This window comes from Delphinus delphis, chromosome 10, assembly GCF_949987515.2.
Source record: "Delphinus delphis chromosome 10, mDelDel1.2, whole genome shotgun sequence".
Classification (NCBI taxonomy): domain Eukaryota; kingdom Metazoa; phylum Chordata; class Mammalia; order Artiodactyla; family Delphinidae; genus Delphinus; species Delphinus delphis.
Genome location: NC_082692.2, coordinates 63,382,693 through 63,403,022, shown reverse-complemented (window position 1 = coordinate 63,403,022; position 20,330 = coordinate 63,382,693). Strand labels below are relative to the sequence as shown.

Here is a 20,330-nt window from a genome sequence, read left to right as displayed (position 1 = left end):
AAGAGAAGAGTGGGGGCGGGGGGATGTCTGTGGGCAAGATGGCGGCTACTGCGGCCGGTGTGGGCCGGTTGGAGGAAGAGGCGTTGCGGCGAAAGGAACGGCTGAAGGCCCTACGGGAGAAAACCGGGCGCAAGGTGAGGAATGCAGAGTGAGGCCCGTGGCTGAGGTACCCAGCGTTTGGTTCCGGCATCAGGGCGAGAGGGCAGGGGACAACAGGGAAAAGGCAACTGCTGGGGACGCGCATGCGCGCTGTTGGAGCATGCGTACGGCGTCGGCGACCGCCCAAGTCTGGGTCTGCGAGAGCGGTACTATGCTTGGCGCTAGTGCTGTCGCGCGTGCGTTGGTATGGTAGGGCAGTGGTCGACGCGCCGCAGGCCCTTTGGCTCCTGGCCGGTGTTTCCCGTGTGGATTTCCAGGGCCAGTTTTAGTTTCATATGCTCGTTGGTTTGGGCGTGATTTGTTCGTGTCTGAGCACGCTGAATCTTCCGTTTTCCCATGACCAGCCGGCCTCCCATCCCTGGTGAAATACCGCGAGTATGGCCGACTCTCCGCTGTGTGCCAGAGCGCCTTGGGCAGGGCAGTACGAGACTGCCCTGGGAGCCTGGCTGGATCGTTGAGTACAAAAAACCAGAAGGAAAGATCCGTGTCTGGGTTAGGGTAGACCTAAGGGAAAGAGGCGGGCGCTTAGTTCTTTTCCAGGCTCTTCTTTGGGGATTTAGTCCTATTAGTTGCCAAACTTGGAAGCATTTTTTCTTGGTCTTGTTTGACAACAAAATGGTCTGATTCCATTTCTACTTCGTTGTTCTTTCCGAAGTAATCGAGGGGAAGGAGAACTCTGAAGTTCACTACTTTTGTGCGAATCCTGGTCCTGTCACTTGGGGTTGTAGGATTTGGGACTAATTGCTTCATCTCATGAGCTCCGGTTTCTTCATGTCTCCAGTGGAGGATAACAACCCCAAAACATTCATTCTCACTGGGTTATTTTGAGATCTAACAGGATAATCTGTTAGATTATCTGTATGCAAGAGCCCTAGAGAGTATATAGAGTACAGAGGATGGACGTTGTTCGTTCTGCTGTTTTGGGGTGGGCAAAAACTTTGTCCTCAGCTGTACAAAATACAAAGGATATTAAATATCTAGACCTGTAATGGATGGGGGGAAACAGGGACTCCATTTTCCAACTAAAAAAAATCAGGCAGGTTGGTTTGGCCCGTTTCCTTTCTGCATGGCCGTCTGGTGTCCTGTGAGAAAGTGTAAGGGGAAGTAATAGAAAGTGAAAGCCAGCGGGATTGGCTTCTGTTTTTGTTGGCAATTTGTCGGCTCTGTCAGTCATCCCTGCAGACTGCTTGGCCTAGGGATACTCAAGACCTCAGCCTTTCAAACAGCAGCTAGTCAACCCGAGCTGTTTCCTTGGATTTAGGGTCCAGATCATGGAATTGGGTTTGAGAGCAGAATACAAAGGACAGAATGGCATCCTCAGGCCCCCTTACAATGGGAAGGATGCCCCAGGCTATCAGGAAAACTGGCCTTTTAAGAGGGATTCTCTCAATGCGCTGAAAATATGGACCTATTTTTTTCCTTTACTTTTTAAAAAATTGTAGTAGAATATACATAACATAAAATGTACCATTTTAAGTGTACAAATCAGTGACATTAAGGATAGTCACAGTGTTATATAATTAAGCCACTATTTCCAGAACTTTTCATCATCCCAAATGGAAACTCTGTACCCATTAAACAATAACTCCCCTTCCCCTTCTCTCCCCAGTTCCTGGCAACCACCATTCTTTCTGTCTCATTGAATTTGACTACTCTAAGTATCTCATATAAGAGAATCATATACTACTTGCCTCTCTGTGACTGGCTTATTCATTCAGCGTAATGTTGTCAGGGTTCAGCCATGTTGCAGCATGTGTCGGAATTTCATTCCTTTTTAAGGCTGAATAATATTCCATTGTTTGTATATAACACATTTTGTTTATCCATTTATCTGTTAGTGGGCATTTGGGTTGCTTCTAGCTTTTGGCTGTTGTAAGTAGTGGGTGTACAAATATCTGTTTGAGCCCCTGTTTTCAGTTCTTTTGTGTATATATCCAGAAGTGGAATTTTGGGATCATACAGTAATTCTATGTTTAACTTTTTGAGGAACCGCCATGTTTTCCATAGCTGCCACATCATTTTACATTCCCACCAGCAGTGCACAAGGGTTTCAGTTTCTCCACACCCTTGCCAACACTTTTCTTTTTATGTTTTGTTGGTTATACACATCCTAATTGTGGTTGTAGTTTTGATTTGCATTTCCTTGATGAGTAGTGATATTGAGCATCTTCTCATGTGCCTATGGCCATTTGTTTATCTTCTTTGGAGAAATGTCTATTCGATCCTTTGCCCATTTTTAAATTGGGTTTTGGTGGTTGTTGTTGAATTGTAGGAGTTCTTAACGTATTCTGGATATTAACCCCTTATCAGATGGGTGATTTGCAAATATTTTCTCCCATTCCCAAGGTTGTCTTTTTACTTTCCTGATAATGTCCTTTGATGCACAAAGTTTTAAATTTTAATGAAGTTCAGTTTATCTTTTTCTGTTGTTGATCCTGCTTTTGGTATCATACCTAATAAACCATCATCAAATCCAAGATCATGAAGCTTTTCTCCTGCGTTTTCTTCTAAGAGTTTTATAGTTTTAGCTCCTACATTTAGGTCTTTGATCCGTTCTAAGTTAATATTTGTATATGGTATAACATAAGGATCCAGTATATTCTTTTGCATGTGAATATCCAGCTTTCCCGGTACCATTTGTTGAAAAGACTGTCCTTTCTCTATTGAATGTTCTTTGTATCCCTGTTGAAAATCATTTAACCATATATGCAAGGGTTTGTTTCTAGACGCTCTATTCTGTCCCATTGGTCTGTACGTCTGTCCTTATGCCAGTATCACTTTGTTTTGATTACTGTAGCTTTGTAGTAAGTTTTGAAATCAGGAAGAATGAGTCCTCCAACTTAGTTCTCTTTCAAGATTGTTTTGGCTGTTTGGGATTCCTTGAGATTCCATATGAATTTGAGGATAGATTTTTCTATTTGTGCAAAGAACACCATTGAGATTTTGATAGGGATTGCACTGAATCTGTAGATCATTTTGGGTAGTATTGTCATCCTAACAATATTAAGTCTTCCAATTCATGAGCATGGGATGTCTTTATGTTTATTTAAGTCTTTAATTTCTCTCAACAAAACTCTTTAATTTACATTGTACAAGTCTTTAGCCTCCTTGGTAAATGTAATCCAAAGTATTTCGTTCTTTTAGTGTTGTTTTAAATAGGATTGTTTTCTTAATTTCCTTTTCGGATTGTTCATTGCCAGCATATAGAAATGCTGCTGATTTTTGTTCATTGATTTTGTATCCTGGAACTTTGCTGAATTTATTATTTATTCTAACACGGTTTTTTTGTTTTTGTTTTGTTTTTTGGTGGACTTTAGGGTTTTCTGCATATAAGATCATGTCATCATTGAAGAGAGATAATTTTACTTCTCTTTCAATTTGGATGCCTTTTATTTATTTTCTTGCCTAATTGCTCCGGCTGGAACTTTCAGTACCATATTGAATAGAAGTGTTGAAAGCAGGCATCTTGGTTTGTTCCTGAGCTGAGGGAAAGAGTATTCAGTCTTTCACCATTGAGTGTGATGTTCACTATGGGTTTTTCATATATGGTCTTTATCATGTTGAAGAAGTTTCCTTCTGTTTCTAGTGTTGAGTGTTTTTATCAAGAAGGGGAATTGGATTTCATCAAATGCTTTTTCTTAATCAATTGAGATGATCGTGTGGTTTTTTTCCCTACATTTTATTATTGTATTATGTTGATTAATTTTGTAAGTTGAGCCATCCTTGCATTTCATGAGTAAATTCCACTTAGTCATGGTGTATAAACCTTTTAATATGCTGCTAAATTCAGTTTGCTAGTATTTTGTTAAAGATTTTTGCAACAGTATTCATAAGGGTTATTGATCTGTAGTTTGTCTGGCTTTGCTATCAGGGTAGTGCTGATCTTATAGAATGATTTAGGAAGTATTTCCTTCTCTTCATTTTTTTCGAAGAGTTTTAGAAGGTTTGGTGTTAACTCTTTAAGTGTTTGGTGGAATTCACCAGTAAAGCCATCTGGCCCTGGGCTTTTCTTTGCTGGGAGGTTTTTGGTTACTTATTCAGTCTTCTTTCTAATTATAGGTCTATTCAAATTTTTTATTTCTTCATGAGTCAGTTTAGTTACATTGTGTGTTTCTAGGAATTTTTCCATTTCATCTAGGTTATCCAGTTTGTTGGCATACTGATTACTACTTTAATTGGTTTAATCTTCACAGTTCTGACTTCAGAAAGCTCATGGTTGTGAACTCATTTCTGAAAAATGTACATTTGGAAATCACATGACTTTCCTCTTGGAATTGAGAGCTCACTGGCCTTTGGAGTTTCCTTGCATTCATTTTAAGAAACAAGAGTTACTGTGAAGCCACAATTTTGATTCCGTTGGAAGCTTTTTCCTTTCTTGGCATGCGTATCTAGGAGCTCCTGATTTTTCCACTCGTGTAGTCCTTTTCCTGCTTAGAAAGCGAAGTTAGAATTTTTAGTTGACTCTTCGATTTCCATGCAGTGGTGTCAATAGTGCATTAGCAGTAGGTGATGAAATATTGTTTGGTTTGTTTCAAAATGGATTATTAGAACTATTAATCCATTCCTTCAACAGAGGTGTACTGAGCACCTACTGTGCACCAGTGATTCAGGCACTGGAGGTACCACAGTGAACAAAGCACACAGAAGTCTGTGCCCCAAGCAGCTTCCATTTAGTTGGGGGCACAGATGGTCGTGCAAAATATATCTAGTGTTAGACGGAGATGGTGTTATGAAGAAAAGGAAAGAAGGAAAGAGAGATGGGGAGTACATGGTGCTCCTGTTTTACTCTGTAGCTCTAGCAGTTTAATTTCTTTATTAAAGGCAGCAGTGTTTTCAGACTTAACATGGCTAATGATACCGCCTGCCTGGCTTATCTTATCTGGTCTTGATGACAGCCTTGAGAAGAAGGAAGAAGGAGGGCTAATTTATAGGTGGCAGCACTAAGGCCAATAAATGGGAGGCGGTTTTATTTGTCACATAAGGAGGAGGTATCGCAGGTGAGTGCTGCGGTTAGGGACCGTGAGAACAGGTGGTGGCTCTCTTTATGCACTGACTTGGGCTGGTTTCTCAGAGGCAGGGTGGGGGCAGGTTGAGAAGCTTTCCTACATAATTTCTGGCTCCTTGAGGTTTTATGAATTACATCCCCAAAAAACAATAGTGGAAAAAGAGTATAGGCCCAGGACTTCCCTAGCAGTCCAGTGGTTAAGAATCCGTGCTTCCACTGCAGGGGGCACAGGTTTGATGCCTGGCTGGGGAACTAAGATTCTGTATGACGCATGGTGTGGCCAAAAATAAATAAGTAAATTTTAAAATAAAGTAAAAAAAAAAAGAGTATAGGCCCCAAGTCCAAGCTGCCCGTATGTACATGCCTTAATCCCTACTGACTAAGATCCCAATTAGTCCTGATTCTGGCCCTTCTTCCCACTGACAAGGATGGGTGTAACCTTATTTGCCACAGTTCTTTTTTTTTGGTATTTTTTTTATTATGGTAAAATCTATATGACATAAAATTTGCCATTTAACCATTTTTCATTGGCATTAAGTATATTCACAATGTTGTGCAACCGTCGCCACTATTTCTAAAACGTTTCATCACTCTAAACAGAAACTCTGCACTCATTAAGCAATAACTCCCTATTCCTCTCTTACCCCGGCGCCTTGTAGCCTCTAACCTACTTTCTGTCTCTCTGAATTTGCCTGATATAAATACCTCATATAAATGGAATCTTGCAGTATTTGTTCTTTTGTGTTTGGCTTATTTCACTTAGCAAAAGTTTTCAAGGTTCATCCATTCTAGTATGTAACAGAGTTTCATTCCTTTTTAAGGCTGAATAATATTCCATTATATGTACATACCACATTTTGTTTATCCAGTCATCTGTTGATGGACACCTTTTGGCAGTTGTGACTAATGCTGTCATTGGTGTATTGGTGTACGTTTTGGTGTATAAGTATTTGTTTGAGTCCCTGTTTTCAGTTCTTTTGGGTATATACCTAAGGAGTGGAATTGCTTATAATTCTGTGTTTAACTTTTTGAGAAACTGCCAAACTGTTTGCCAGAGCAGCTGTACCATTTTCCACTACTACCTGCGACGTATGAGGGTTCCAATTTCTCTACATACTTGCCAACACTTGTGATTTTCCTTTAAGAAAAATAATTATAGCTCTCGTGGTAGGTGTGAACTGGTATCTCACTGTCGTGTTTTTTTTTTTTTTTTAATTTTATTTATTTATTTTTTGTCTGCTTTGGGTCTTCGTTGCTGTGTGTGGGCTTTCTCTAGTTGCGGTGAGTGGGGGCTACTCTTCGTTGTGGTGCACGGGCTTCTCATTGTGGTGGCTTTTCTTGTTGTGGAGCACGGGCTCTAGGCGTGAAGGCTTCAGTAGTTGTGGCACGCGGGCTCAGTAGTTGTGGTGCATGGGCTTAGTTGCTCCGTAGCATGTGGGATCTTCCCGGACCAGGGATCGAACCCATGTCCCCTACATTGGCAGGCAGATTCTTAACCACTGCGCCACCAGGGAAGTCCACTATTGTGGTTTTGATTAGCATTTCCCTAATGATTATTGCTGTTGAGTATCTTTTTATGTTCTTATTTGCCATTTGTATATGTTCTCTGGAGAAATATCTACTCATGTCCTCTGCCCATTTTTTAATTGGGTGGCTTGTCTTTCTGTTGTTGAGTTGTTGATTTTTTTATATGCGCTGGATATTAAACCATTATCAGGTATGGGATTTGCAAATATTTTCTCTCATTCTGTGGGTTGTCTTTTCTCTCTCTTCGTAGTGTCTTTTGATGCACGAAAGTTTTTAAAATCTTGATAAAGTCCAAATTATCTTTTCTTACCTTCTGTTACCTGTGTTTTTAGTGTCATATGTAATCTCCACAGTTCTTTTTTTTTTCTGCGGTACGTGGGCCTCTCATTGTTGTGGCCTCTCCCTTTGCGGAGCTGCGCAGGCTCAGCGGCCATGGCTCATGGGCCCAGCTGCTCCACGGCATATGGGATCTTCCCGGACCGGGGCACGAACCCGTGTCCCCTGCATCAGCAGGTGGACTTCCAACCACTGCACCGCCAGGGAAGCCCTCTCCACAGTTCTTGAGTGACGTTACTTTTGGGGTAGATGCCTGGGGAAAAGACAGTCAAGGGTCTAAAGTCTGAGTTAATTTTTCAGTCCACAGTTATTTCTCGTGGGACCTGTGAGTGCGGAGGAAGTACGGCCTGCCTACTGCCGGCAGATAGGAAGCAAGTGGTCTCCTCCCTCAGGGAGGAAGTGGTGCCCCACTTTTAGTTCAGTCTTCTGGTGTTAGGACGAGGCCTCTGTGGGACAGACTCCAGGGTCGAGCGCTGCCTCAGCCTGCCCCTGTTGATGGAGAGTGCCTGTCTGCCCCATGGGGTGGCTCCCTGCTGGCCCCCTAGACTCTGTGCAGGTCCTTCGTTGATACCTTCTGTGCACATGGTTTTGCAGGAGGCGTCAGGGTTTCGGGCATGAGGTTGATTTTCCTCATGGTGTTATCTTACTTTCTTCCCCCACAAGACTATAAACTTATAATTTAGTGTAGTGTGGAGGAATCAGTGCTGAGATTGTGACAGATGGACTCAAAATTATAGTCATGAAGTTTCTGTGTATTATTCAGCAGTAAAGCTCCATCGTGGTTGTGCAGCTTAGCAGTTTTCCAAAGTGCGTCCTTGCTACCCCACCTATTGCAACTGATTTGAGAGGGGGCAAGACAAGAAGAGGTTCAGGTGCCCAAGGTTATGGAACATAAGTGACTCTCCTGGATTCCAGCCCAAGCAAGACCCCCTGCTAGACCCCCTGCTAGAGGGGGCTTTTATGCAGGGACAGCCCTGCTTGTAGCAGCATACTGTAGGTCAGCCAACCCAGGTTGACAGGTGGAAAGACCACATACGATGTTCGACTGTGCTCCTGGGGTTCATTTCCTGGGAAAGCCAAGCTGGGTCCAGGGAGGCTTCATGGGAAGGCAGAGTGGAACATGGGCTGAGTTGTGGTGGATGGGACTGGGAAGGGAGTATTAAAGTAGCTGGAGAGGAATGTTCCAGGGGAGCAGTTCAGAGATGGGAACATTCAGGGGCACAGAAGGGAGAGTGGGGGATGCTCCAGAGGGTTTGACAGCAAGCAGTTGGCAGGGATTGGGGCAGGGATGAGGTCTGAAAGTGCTGCTGGGTGCTTTGGTGGCCAAGTTCTGCAGGAGCCAGGGCTTGCAGCTGCAAGGGCAGCCAGCTTGCCCGGGCACATATTTCTGTACTGCAGTATTTGAACCTCATTTCTTGATGCTCATCCAGAAGTTCCAAGCTGGGTGAGTAGGTGAATAGTTCAAGGCTGTAGGTGAAGTTCTGAGGCATCTCTCTACCATGCCATCCAGCAGGGCACTGTGAGGCCACTTTCTTTTCTGACCTCTTCCTCAGCAGCCAAATGGTGGCTTCTGAAGGTGATTCACTTGGCACAAACACTTGCCCCTTGGCTGTTGGCTCTACCGACATTTGGCCTGGATTGGGCTGTCTCTTTCTGCCCTGAGACAGGGAGACTGGTTGTCGGCCTGGCCAGCCCCTCAGGGGTTGGGTGTGATCTCGGGGCCAAGGTCTGGCTGTCAGCTTTCAGGTTCAACAGCAGTTCCTGTTTTTCACCTGGCTCTAGAGACCAGAGCAGCACTGTTCAGTGTTCTACATCTAATCTGTGCTGTCCAGTACCATAGCCACAAGCCACATGTGGCTCTTGAGCCCTTGAAATGTGGCTAACAGGACATTAATTTTATTCCATTTTAATTAGCTTACATTCGAACAGCTACACTTGGCTTATGGCTGTCTTATAGGATAGTGCATCTCTGGAGGACTTGCTTCCTCTAGTCCATCTCATAAGAGACCGTGTCTCTACCTAACTCCCATTTATTGAGAGGTAAGAGGGAGAGGGCAGGTGGAAACCACCCAGGGGACCATCAGATCAGCCTGGGGGGCCTAAAAGTCCAATGTGCTACCCATTGCACCACAGAGCCAGGTCTTGGGGGGCCTAGAGTTGGGGCAGAGGGCTTTGAAGTTGCCAGTCTTCGTGGCTGGTGTCTCCAGCACATGCATATCCCTGACCTTCTGTGTGTGCATCCGGTGCAGTTAAATGCTGGCCGTTCAGCGGTACAGTTGTGGTCTTCACACTCAAGGAATGTGTGTGTGGAGAGTGGGAGCAGTGCCAAGGCAAAGGGGGAGCACGTTGAAACTTTCTGACTTCGGTGCGCCGGGGAATGTCCTGGCCAGATAGGGGCAGAAGAGGGAGCTGGAGGGAAGGGCTAGCAAGTTGGGGCGGGGGTGGGGGGGGTGGGCAGAGTAGGGCAGAGGGGGGCGGTGGAGGAGAGCCCAGGGAGCTGGGGGGAGTCTGACGTGTCTATGTCCTGATCACCTCTCAGGAAGTTGTCTCTGTCCCCACCCCATGTGGCCACACCCCATGCCCAGCAGCCTGATTGCTAAGTCACTTGAGGAGGTGACTGACTGCCTCTTGGGTTGACAGCCTTTTGCAGGTGGGCAGTCACAACATTTATACGGCCGTTTGTGACGGGATCTCGTGACTTGTTCAGTCCCCAAAGCAGCCCCTTCAGGTAGGTGTTGGTTTCTCCCTATTTAATAAACAAGGAAACCTGAGGCTGAAGGGACCTCTTGTGCCTATGCGTTGCCGTGTTGCCAATCCTGGATGGTCCCTTAGGCCCTGGCCCTGTATCCCTCTCCACTCCTCAACCCCAGGTGCTTGGGAACAAGCGGTCCCCAGGAAGGGGTCTCCTTCCCATCACACACAGAAACTGCCATCAGGCTGCCTGGTGGGAGCTGCCTGGCTTAGCGGAGAGCATCTGCTTTGGAACCAGGTAATGTGGTTCAAATCTCAGCTCCATTCATCACATCTTTGGGATAGAAGCAGATCTTCAAAACTCTGAGCCTCCCTATCCTAGACATGGCTTCTGACCTCTTCAGTAGCTAGGAGCCCAGAGAAAGAGGTCCAAGAAGTGTCCAGCTCAAGATCTTGCCCATGGGCCTTTTATAAACATGAGTGTCTGTCCTTTATCCTCTGCCCTCTTGAAAGCAGGGAAGTCAAGTGGTCCTCCAGCCCTCTCTGCTGAGTGACAGTGGGTGGAGCCCACTCTGTTTCCGATGGAAGCAAAGAGGACATCCTCCTGGTACCCTGGCTTTACTCAGCCTAGCCCTAATTCCTTGAAGGTGGAATTCATTTTTAGTGCCAAATGTTAGATTAACAAAGTGGATTTGCAGAGCTGCAACCTTGACGAGGTTTGCAGTTCCCATTCATCTTAAGGACTGACCTCTTCCCCACCTCTGCTCAGACCCTAAGGTCTTAGAGCCAGTGAGAGAGAGAACCTTGTGGGTGGGAGGTTTGGGCTCCCAACACAGATACCTGTTGATGAACCAGTGTTGAAACTTTGGATTCAGTCATCCCCTTGGAGGGCCCTGACTTGTTCATTTGTGAAATAAAGATGTTGGTTCAGTCAGAGGTCCTCAGACCTACCAGTACATCAGGATCACCTGGGGAGACAATTTGCAATCTCTTCTCTGGCCCCATCCCAAACCTCCTGTCAGGATCTTAGAATCAAAGCATTTTTAAGGTTCCCCAGATGATTCTGATACAGCATTTTTCTGGAAATCTCTGATCACTCCCCTGACATTCTCCCTTGACCAAAGGAAGTAGAACATCTCCTTTCCCTGGAGCATTAGCTGCCCTTTCTGACTGCAGGAACTCTGCAGACAGCTACCAAACAAGTATTATTGAGCACCAGCTGTGTGCCAGGCCCTGGGGATGCAGCCTGTGAATAAGACTGCCTCCCTGCCTCCAGGGGCTTCCATGGGAGGAGTGGGTGGTTAGTAAAGGACACGTAAACAGGGAAGATAACACGTAAACAGGGAAGATAACTTGTGAGGGCTAGGATGGGGGTGTTGGGGTGGGTGGGTGGGTGGGTGTGTTGTGCGCGCGAGCTGCACAGCCGCCTTCGCTGCACAGCCGCCTTCGGTTGGGAAGATCTCTTTGAGTGGGAGATTTGAGATAGAGGGGGTAGGAGTGAGGGGTGGGGAGCGGGGAGGGATGGGATGCCAAGATCTAGGGAAGAGCAGGTGGAGCTTGGCTTGTTTCAGTGGCAGAAAGAATCCCTGTGTGGCAGGAGTAGAGTCAAAGGTTGGGGGCGTAGGGTGGGCATGAGAGTAGAGAGGCCCTGGGAGGCTGGGGCCGCAGGGGCTGGACCTCCCTCTGAGGGTGATAGGGAGCCACTGGAGGCCTGAGCGAGCACCAGTGCCCTGCCCTGACAGTGTGTGGCTGTAGGAGGCTGCTGCATTAGGCCAGGTGTGAGGCAGTGGCCGTCGGACAGGGTTCTGGGACGTCCTGACAGATGGGCTGTGGGGTGAGTGAGCTGAGTGGATGGCGGGGCCTGTTCCTGAGATAAGTCCAGGGGACAGTGGTCTTGAAGGGGAAATCAGGAGTCCAGTTTAGGTCACTTTAGGCCTGAGACGACTATTAGACATCTAAGTGCAGAGAGACTGGCAGGCGGGCATCTGGACTGTTGAGAGGTGCTTGTGTAGTAGGATTTGAAGCTGTAGGTCTAGATGAGGGCCCCTGGGTTCAGAGCCTAGACAGCAAAGGGGGAGAACTGGGGGCACCATCAGTGCCCTGAGGCTCGCCCTGCGGGCGTTTCGGAGGAGTTGGTGGAGGAAACTTAGGGGGAGGGGGCAGTGGGGCTGGGGGAAGCCAGGTGAGGATGGAATGGCTTTGGGCAGGACGAGGTGACAGGCGAGCTCAGTCCAGCTGTTTCAGGGAAGTGTGTGTGGGAGGGGAGGGTGCCAGTGGGGTCCAGGCCGGCTGGATAGGGGTGCAGCATGGCAACCACAGCCTCACTGTGAATTGGGCCTCCTTTCCACTGTAGCAAGGCCTCACCGGACCCCAGCGGTAAGACTCACTGGTCTCTCAGGAGAGGTAGCACAGGCTGAGGCAGTGCCCCTGTGGCTTGGCTCTCTGGGCTGGCCCTGTGTTGTGGAGCAGGCGGCCTTCCTGCTTCCTTCTCTCTTTTTTTTTTTTTTTTTTTTTTTTGCGGTACACGGGCCTCTCACTGTTGTGGTCTCTCCCGACGCGCAGGCGGGAGACGCGCAGGCTCCAGACGCGCAGGCTCCAGACGCGCAGGCTCAGCGGCCATGGTTCACGGGCCCAGCCGCTCCGCGGCATGTGGGATCTTCCCGGACCGGGGCACGAACCCGTGTCCCCTGCATTGGCAGGCAGACCCTCAACCACTGCGCCACCAGGGAAGCCCGCTTCTTTCTCTTTTGCCCTTACCCATCCCTGTGGGTGGGCAGGCCCCAAGGGCTGCCTCCATTTGAACTGAGTGCTGCCTCTGAGTCAGTCTGGTGGCTTCTCTGAGGTTCCCTGCACCGGGGTTGCCTAGGCAGATTGCATTTGCCACCTTGCCTGCTACTCTGCTAACTCTGAGACCGATAGGTAAATCTCCTCGTGTTCCTGAGCTTACACTTCTTCAGCCGGCCACGGTAACCCCGGCCCTCCAGGATGAAGATGAAGTGGGGTGGTGGGTGCAGAAAGGTGTTGAGAAATGAGAAGTGTGTATGTGCGTTTATTCTTTCTGCTGTACTCTTGTTCTACCCCCAGTGAGGACCCCTTTACTTTACAGATGTGACAGTGGAGACCCAGAGAGGGTCAGGGGCTGTACAACGTCACACAGGACTGCCCCCCTGGAGATGGGCACAGAGGAGCCCACCACCTCATGGCTGAGTCCCTTGGAGCCCTCCCGATGGGGTGGAACTGGTGCAGCCTCCCCCTTGGAGCTGTGCAGGGAGGGGCTTTGCCATGGGCTGCAGGGAAGAGAACGAGACCTTCCCTCAGCTTGCTCTGCTAATGTGGGGAGAAGCTACTGAGCTGGGCAAAGGGTGCACCTCTTTCTAAGTTTCCCGGGAGGGTAGGGCTTCCCGAGGTAGATGCACAGCTGTCTGGCTCCTTTATGGTTTAGCTCACCTGCGGTGGCTGAGGCAGCCTCATGTAGCAGAAGAGACCCTGGACAGGAAGCCAGAAGACAAGATCCCTCTTTCTTGCTCCTTCACTGCACTGATGCAGTTATTCAGGCCTCAGTTTCCCTTTCGGGTGACTTCTGTGGCATTACAAGATGTAACCAGGTGTTCTCAAGGCCCCACTGATGGGGGACAGGAAATGGAAAGCAAAGGAATCTTGAAATTCAAGCTGGTGTGTAATCGTTCTGTTAGCTTTTGCAACAAAAGAATTTGTGTGACCTTGATGGTGAATCCCTCAGTTGTATTCGCTTGTCTCCTAGAGTCAGGAGGGTGTGAGGGAGTGTGCTTCCCTCTTGGTGTCCAGGTAGCTGTCTTCTTGGTGTGCTTGGGGGCCCCGAGATATTCTTCTCTTTGGAGAACTTACTTCTTACTGTCATCTAGACAGAATTAGCCCCCACTTTAGGTTTTAATGATTTATTTTTGGTTTCTAAATGGATGTCAGTTTTTCTGTTTTAACAGCAATGAAATGGCACTAAAAATTTTAAAAAAACAACTCTTAATTGAAGTATATTATACATAAAGTACACAAATCAGCTCCGTTATTTTCACTAAGTGAATACACCCATGTAATCAGTAACTCAGATCAAGAAACGTGGCAGCATTCCAGAATCCCCCTCCTGCCCCCACCCAGGTGCTTACATCTCCAGAGTAATCAATCCCTTGGGACTTTTAACACCAGAGTTTGGCTTTTCTTGCTTTTGAACCTTATGTAAATGGATCATACAGCACATACTCTTGTATCTGGCTTCTTTCATTCATCATTATGTGTGTGGGCTATTTTACTGAGTGTGGCATTACTTCATTCTTATTGCTGTACAGTGTTCCATTGTTTGAATACACCGCATTTTATCCATTCCACTCTAGATTTTCAGGGCGGGGCTATTATGGATTATGCTGCTGTACCCAATCTTGTGCATGTCTTGGTGAATCTATGTACATGTGTCTGCTGGGTGTATGCCTGTGAGTAGAATTGCTAGGTCATAGGGCATATATAGGGTAGATACTGCCTAACAGTTTTCCAAAACGCCTGTACCATTTTACACTCCCACCAGTGGTGTATATGAGGGTTCTCTCTAGCACTTTTGTGGTTTAAATTTGCATTTTCTTCCTAACTAATAGAGTTCTGTATCTTTTCATATGTTTATATGAAGTACCTGTTCAGGCCTTTTATTGGATTGCCTGATACTTTTTCCTCTTGATTTTTAGGAGTTCTTTATTCCAATCCTGGGTGAGTCCTTTGTTCTATATGGTGCTGCAACTGTCTCTTCTACCGCCTCTGGGCCTTCACTTTTCTTGCTTTTAATTGCATTCTTTGATGAACAGAAGTTCTTCATTTAATGTAGGCCAGTTTATCCATTTTTCCCCCTAATACCTTCTATGGCCTATTTAAGAATATGGTTGCATACTCTGGGTCATGATGATGTTCTCTTATGTTATATTCTAGAAGTTTTACTGTTTTACCTTTCACCTTTAGATTGCCAGTCCATCTGGAATTTATTTATTTTTACATGGTGTGAGATAGAGGTCAAGATTTTTCCCCCATATGGATATCAGTGACTCAGCACTACTTATTATTTGGCATTTGTTTTTTTAGAAAGAAGACTGTTTCCTTGTGAATGGTTGGCATGCAGCGTCCTTGATAAGCCGTACTGCTAACCTCCCACATCTTGATAATAGTTGTAGTTACTATAATAATAATAGTAGTAACTAATTTTTTTTTGTTTTGAATGTTACTGAGTCCCAGTTCATGCCAGCCCCTCAGTAGACAGGCAGCTCCTTGGGGCAGGGACAACTCAAACTTATTTTAACAAAGCATTTAGATATTTCATGCCATTGCAGTTGTCCTGGGTGTTCTTTGTCCCATGACTCTGAGCCCCTTGGCTTTGTGCACCAGACCACGGACTCACACAGAGGGCAGGGACCTGCTGAGCCTGGCTCCCCAAAGCTGCTTGGACTTGCCATCCACTCTCTCCATGTTCTGGACCAACTGACTGGGGTGTTCTGACTAGAAATATGAGTTGCCTCGAACAGTTGCTTCTAGGTCAGCTGTTTCAAACTCGGGCTGTATGTTTTAAATTCACTCCTGCTAACACTTGGACCGGGATGTGGTTGCTCCATAGTACTAAGTATTGTAATACAGAATTGAAATGCAGTTTGTGTTCTTTGTTATTATTTTTAAAATTTTTATTGGAGTATAATTGATTTACAATGATGTGTTAGTTTCAGGTGTACAGCAAAGTGAATCAGCTATACATATAACTGATCAGTTATACATATACATGTGTCCACTCTTTTTTAGATTCTTTTCCCAGGTAGGGCATTACAGAGTATTGAGTACAGTTCCCTGTGCTATACAGTAGGTTCTTCTTAGTTACCTATTTTATATATATTAACGTGTATTTGTCAATCCCAATCTCCCCATTTATCCCTCCCCAACTTTCCCCCGTGTTCGTTTTTTTTTTTTAACTTATTTGTTTTTGGCTGCATTGGGTCTTAATTGCTCTGCGCTGTCTTTCTCTAGTTGTGGTGAGCGGGGGCTACTCTTCGTTGTGGTGTGCAGGCTTCTCATTGTGGTGGCTTCTCTTGTTGCAGAGCACGGGCTCTAGGCTTGCGGGCTTCAGTAGTTGTGGCTCATGGGCTTAGTTGCTCCGCGGCACGTGGGATCTTCCAGGACCAGGGCTCGAACCCGTGTCCCCTGCATCGGCAGGCGGATTCTTAACCACGGTGCCACCAGGGAAGCACCCACACACACACACCCTCCAACCCCCGCTCACTCCCTTACATCATCGTATCCCACATCTCCTCACACTTCCCCAGCCCCTCCCCACGTACCCCACACAGCAACCCGCCAGACTACACCCACTCCCACTGCATTCTCAACCCTCAGTACCTCCATCCCACACCTCTACACATCCTATAACTCCCCAAAACACACACATGAACCATACCCCACACCCTCAACACTGTCTCCTCTCCACCCCCCAACACATACAACCCTAAACAGCTGGGAGGGACTCGCCATTTCTAGTTGCTAAGCCATTGCAGAGATCTGGGAGACCCCAAGGCAGAGCTTGCTGTGGCTTGGTCACGTCTGGCCCTCCTTCTTTCAGGGCCTTCCCTTACTCCTCGGTGCCCTGGCTTCTCCCTGGTTTTGTTTTTGAGGGAAGCAACAGCTTGTACTCTTGAAAGAATTCCAAGAGGAAAAACAGTTGCTGTGGTAATGAGGCCCCGTGGCCAGTAAAATCCACAGTCCAGGGCTGTTTTGATTCAGGGCTCTCAAGAGCTGCTCTGTCTAGAGAAAATGTGAATGGCTGGAGCAGAAAACATTTGTCCTTTCAAGGATGGCACTCCCTCTCCCCCCCACACCCTGTGTTCAGGGCAGGGCCACACTCCAGTTCTGGCAGGGCAGTTTGAATCCTAAAGAAGAAGCACCTGTGTGTTTGATAGCTGGGAGAGGCAGTCCTTTGGTGAGAGCAGGACTTTCCTGCCCCGGGTCCAGGAGTCCATGACTCCTTAGAGAGTGGGGCTTGAGGCCTGGGCTCTTTGGGGCGAGGCGTAAGTTTCCAAGCCCTTCTTTGCAACCGCTGTCCTTCCTCTTACTGAGGAGCGCCGGCTGTGTGCTGGGCTTGTGAAGAGCTTGGGGACCGATATCAGTGAGGCTGGGTCCAGTGGGGTGACAGACCCGCGCACACCAGTTATAATACTGCGTACTGCTGTGCATTGCGGAGGGACGGGAGGGGTGTCTGAGAGAGCTGTGAGCCTCCTGGAGGGAGGGCTTGCAGCAGGGTGTGGGCTGCGTGGAGGAGGGAGTCCTGAGCCCAGTGTGAATTGCTTTCCCCGCTGTGTCTTATTGGTTGGCTTTGTGCCCCAGGCAGCATAACTGACCCAGCAGAGGTGCTGAGAAAACACTTGAGGAGGGATTGAGTGGAAGGCAGTCTGGAGGCCTGGGAGAAGGTGAGGGGCTGGAGCACAACTGGCACGTGTGGAGGTGTCTGACTTTGAGGAGAAGCTCCTGCCTCAGTTCACCCTCCCACTGTGACTAGCTTTCCTGACCTGGACTCATGTCCTCTGCACATGGGATGGATCTGCCCTTCTAAAGTGAGGTCAGCTCAAGGGCAAGGGATCAGTCCTCCTCTAGATGAAGTGAGGGGAGGGGAGAGGCATGCGTGTGGGGATCTGTCATATGACCCCTTTCAGGGATGGGGTGGGGGGAGCAGGCCTCACTTGGGCGGTAGAATTTCGGGGCCTCACACGGACGGTGCAGGTGAGAGCATCCGGCCCCACCGTCAGTCATCACCATGTTGGCGCCTACTGATCGAGGACTTCTCGGTGCGGCCATAGCACAGAGCTGCACACATCACATATGCTCCCTCATTTAACGCCCCTCTGCAGTTTTGGAGAGTGCAGCTCTGAGAAGCTCAAGAACTCAGCGTAGTCCCACAGCACAGCTTCCTTGTGTGCTTCTGCCTTCTCAACCTTTTAGCCCAGCACGTGGTTAAAAAGAAAAAAAGGCTTTGCTTCCAGAGGAAATATGTGTAGGTGAAGACCGAAAGACCTTGTTTAAGCGATATTTTCCGCAACAAATAAATGTGCCAATTCTGGCTTGTAGTTTAAATTTGGTTTAATTAGGATTTTTATCACTTGGAGATCACACCAGCGAGGACACAGCTGTCTTACCTTTACTTCTCAGACTGTGACACTCTGAGAAGCAGCTGATCAGAGGTTAAAATAGCTTCTAGTCTTCTAGGAGCTTCAGCGCACTTTGTTGCTCTGTAAACCTCTGACTTGCCTGGGAATTGACTTGTAAAGAATTTGCTTTTTGAACTGGGGTGCCAGTGTTGGGACCCTGCACATTTCAAGCTCAGCTCCAGCTTGGGATGGAAGGACGGTGAGAGGAACCCCAGGCCAGGTGAGCACCTTGGCTTGCCTGCATCACCCATTGGCCTTTGTGTTGGACTTGGGGGAATGCTGGGACCCAGTCCACAGAACACTTTACATCCTGAGCCCAGCTTCTCCATTTGCAAGCTAGGCATCAGAACCTTTGCCTTGCTTGCATCCAGGGTCTCCCTGTGGATCAGATGAGTCAGGGAATTTAAGAAACTTGGAATGCTTAAAGTGATGCCCATAATTATTGTTAGGCTATTGCTGTAAGTGGTCACATGAAGCTAGGGTACTTAGTTGCAAGCAACAGAAATCTACTCTGACTGGTTTGTTTGTTCATTTTTGAAAAAAGAGAGAGCAGAGCCTACCTTGGAGGTTCGCAGTCAGAAAGAAGCCCAGCATTTCACAGGAAAATGGCTTGCTCTCAAGTACTAGACACTGCAGCTTGCTCGCTACTGATGCCGCCAGAGAGAAGTCTGTGCTGCTGGCGCCTCCCCACAGCTGGGACAGTGAGTGGGGGGCACTTTATAGGCTGCAGCTGGCTCTTCTTCCCTGGAGGCTGCACGTGGAGCCTTCCCAAGTAAGGGAGGGGCGTGGGCATTGGGCAGCCCATAGAATGACTTGGGAATTGAAGTTCCAGTCACCTTCCTCCATGGCTCCAGGCAACATGGTAAAATAGACAACATACCAGTCAAATTGAAGTCCAGAGACCTGAGGTCTAGTTTAGCCCTAGCTCTTGCCCTTCTTGTCCTGTACTTTACTTGGGTCTCTTGTGGCGCTCAGGACGTCTGTGTTGTATGAGAGATTTCTGTGTTTCTTCTCATCCTGCCTGCTCTGATCCAGAGCCCAGCCACCCTGGTGACCACAGTAGGCACTCAGGCAGCTTGGGGTGGCATCATACAGGTCACTTCCTCCCGTGGGTCAGCCTCTTTGAGAGGAGGGATGTGGTCTGACTCAGAAGCTCCTCAATCGGGCCATGTGGTAGAATCATGACCTGGGAGTGGGCAGGCTCTTGAAACATTCAGATTCCTGGGTCTTACAGTGGAAGATTCTGATGTGGTCAGTTTGATTTCTAACACCCTCCCTGGGCCACTGGATCTAGTTCATGTTGTACCGGATGATATCTGAGGTCTTTGCAGCCCTAACAGTTTATGGTTTTGTTACTTTTCTCACTTGGTAATGGACATGGTCACACTTCTCTGGCTACTGTGCAGAAAGCACACCCAAGCTTTGAGGCTATTTGTTTGAGTTTTGGAAGCATGATGCAATCAGGAACTTCAGTTTAAATGCTGACCTGTCTTTTATTAGCTGTGAACCGTTGAGTAAGTTCCTTAGTTGTTACGAACCTTGTCGTTTGGGCGGGATGATAACGCCTGATCCCAGGGTAGTTGTGGGGACGAGAGGCCCTGTGTGCCTGAGTGAAGTGTGGGCAGCTTTGCAAGCACAGCATGGTACCGTGCAGCTGGAAGAGTCTATCCCTCCAGACAGGCTCAGAGGCAGCTGCCATCTGCCATCCTTGGGGTAAGGAGGTGGCTTTTTGAACCCATATGTGGCTTGTTTTTCCAGTGGCCTCAACCAGTGAGCCCTGCACTTTCTCGCCCTTTCTGAATGTTCTTTATAAATAACACTCTCAGCACATTTTTGCCACCTCCTTGCCTGTCCTTTCACTGGCTTCTCAGTGCTCATGGGATAAAGTCTGTAGCCCATGGGGCAGGCCTTCCTATGCTGGGTCCCTCCTCCAGGTGCACCTTGGGGGTCTCTGCCCTCTCCATGGACACAAGGCCCAGCCTCAGTACACCCACTCCTTCCAGTAACTCCGGCGCTCCCTGCCATGCCCGCTCTGCCTTGAGTGTTCCTCCAGGTGAGCTGAGGTTTTGTCTTCCCCTCAGCTGTTAGTCACTCTGCATTCCCCTAGCACCCAGGAATTCACGGCCTCGCTGTGTGGGGACTCTCCGTTCACCTGTCTGCTTCCCCGTTCACCTGCCCCTCAAGTCCCTGAGGACAGCAATCACATCTTAGTCACCTTTTTGTCTGCCAGATGACAAGACCCAGAGGCACTCTGTAAACATTCGAATGAAGAAATGAAGCAATGTGGCAGGCACATGGACTTGGGAGTTGGTTGGGCTGAGATTTTTCTGAAGGAAAAGCAGACCTGCCCTTTGGGAGGAGTTCAGGGGCTTATTTAAACGTCTGCAGGCAGCAGCCATGTCAGCAAGATCAACTTCACTGTG

General features: G+C 47.7%; 1 protein-coding gene across 3 annotated transcripts in view; it reads left to right on the top strand.

Moving 5' to 3' along the window:
* The first annotated feature begins 17 nt into the window (after positions 1–17).
* Positions 18–20,330, top strand: part of CCDC12 (coiled-coil domain containing 12) — a 51,382-nt gene continuing 31,069 nt past the window's right edge. For all 3 annotated transcript variants that reach the window (XM_060022348.1, XM_060022347.1, XM_060022346.1), the window contains exon 1: positions 18–134. In XM_060022348.1, coding sequence (XP_059878331.1) covers positions 24–134 — 111 coding nt within the window. In that variant the 5' untranslated portion in view covers positions 18–23. The remainder of the gene's footprint in view (positions 135–20,330) is intronic.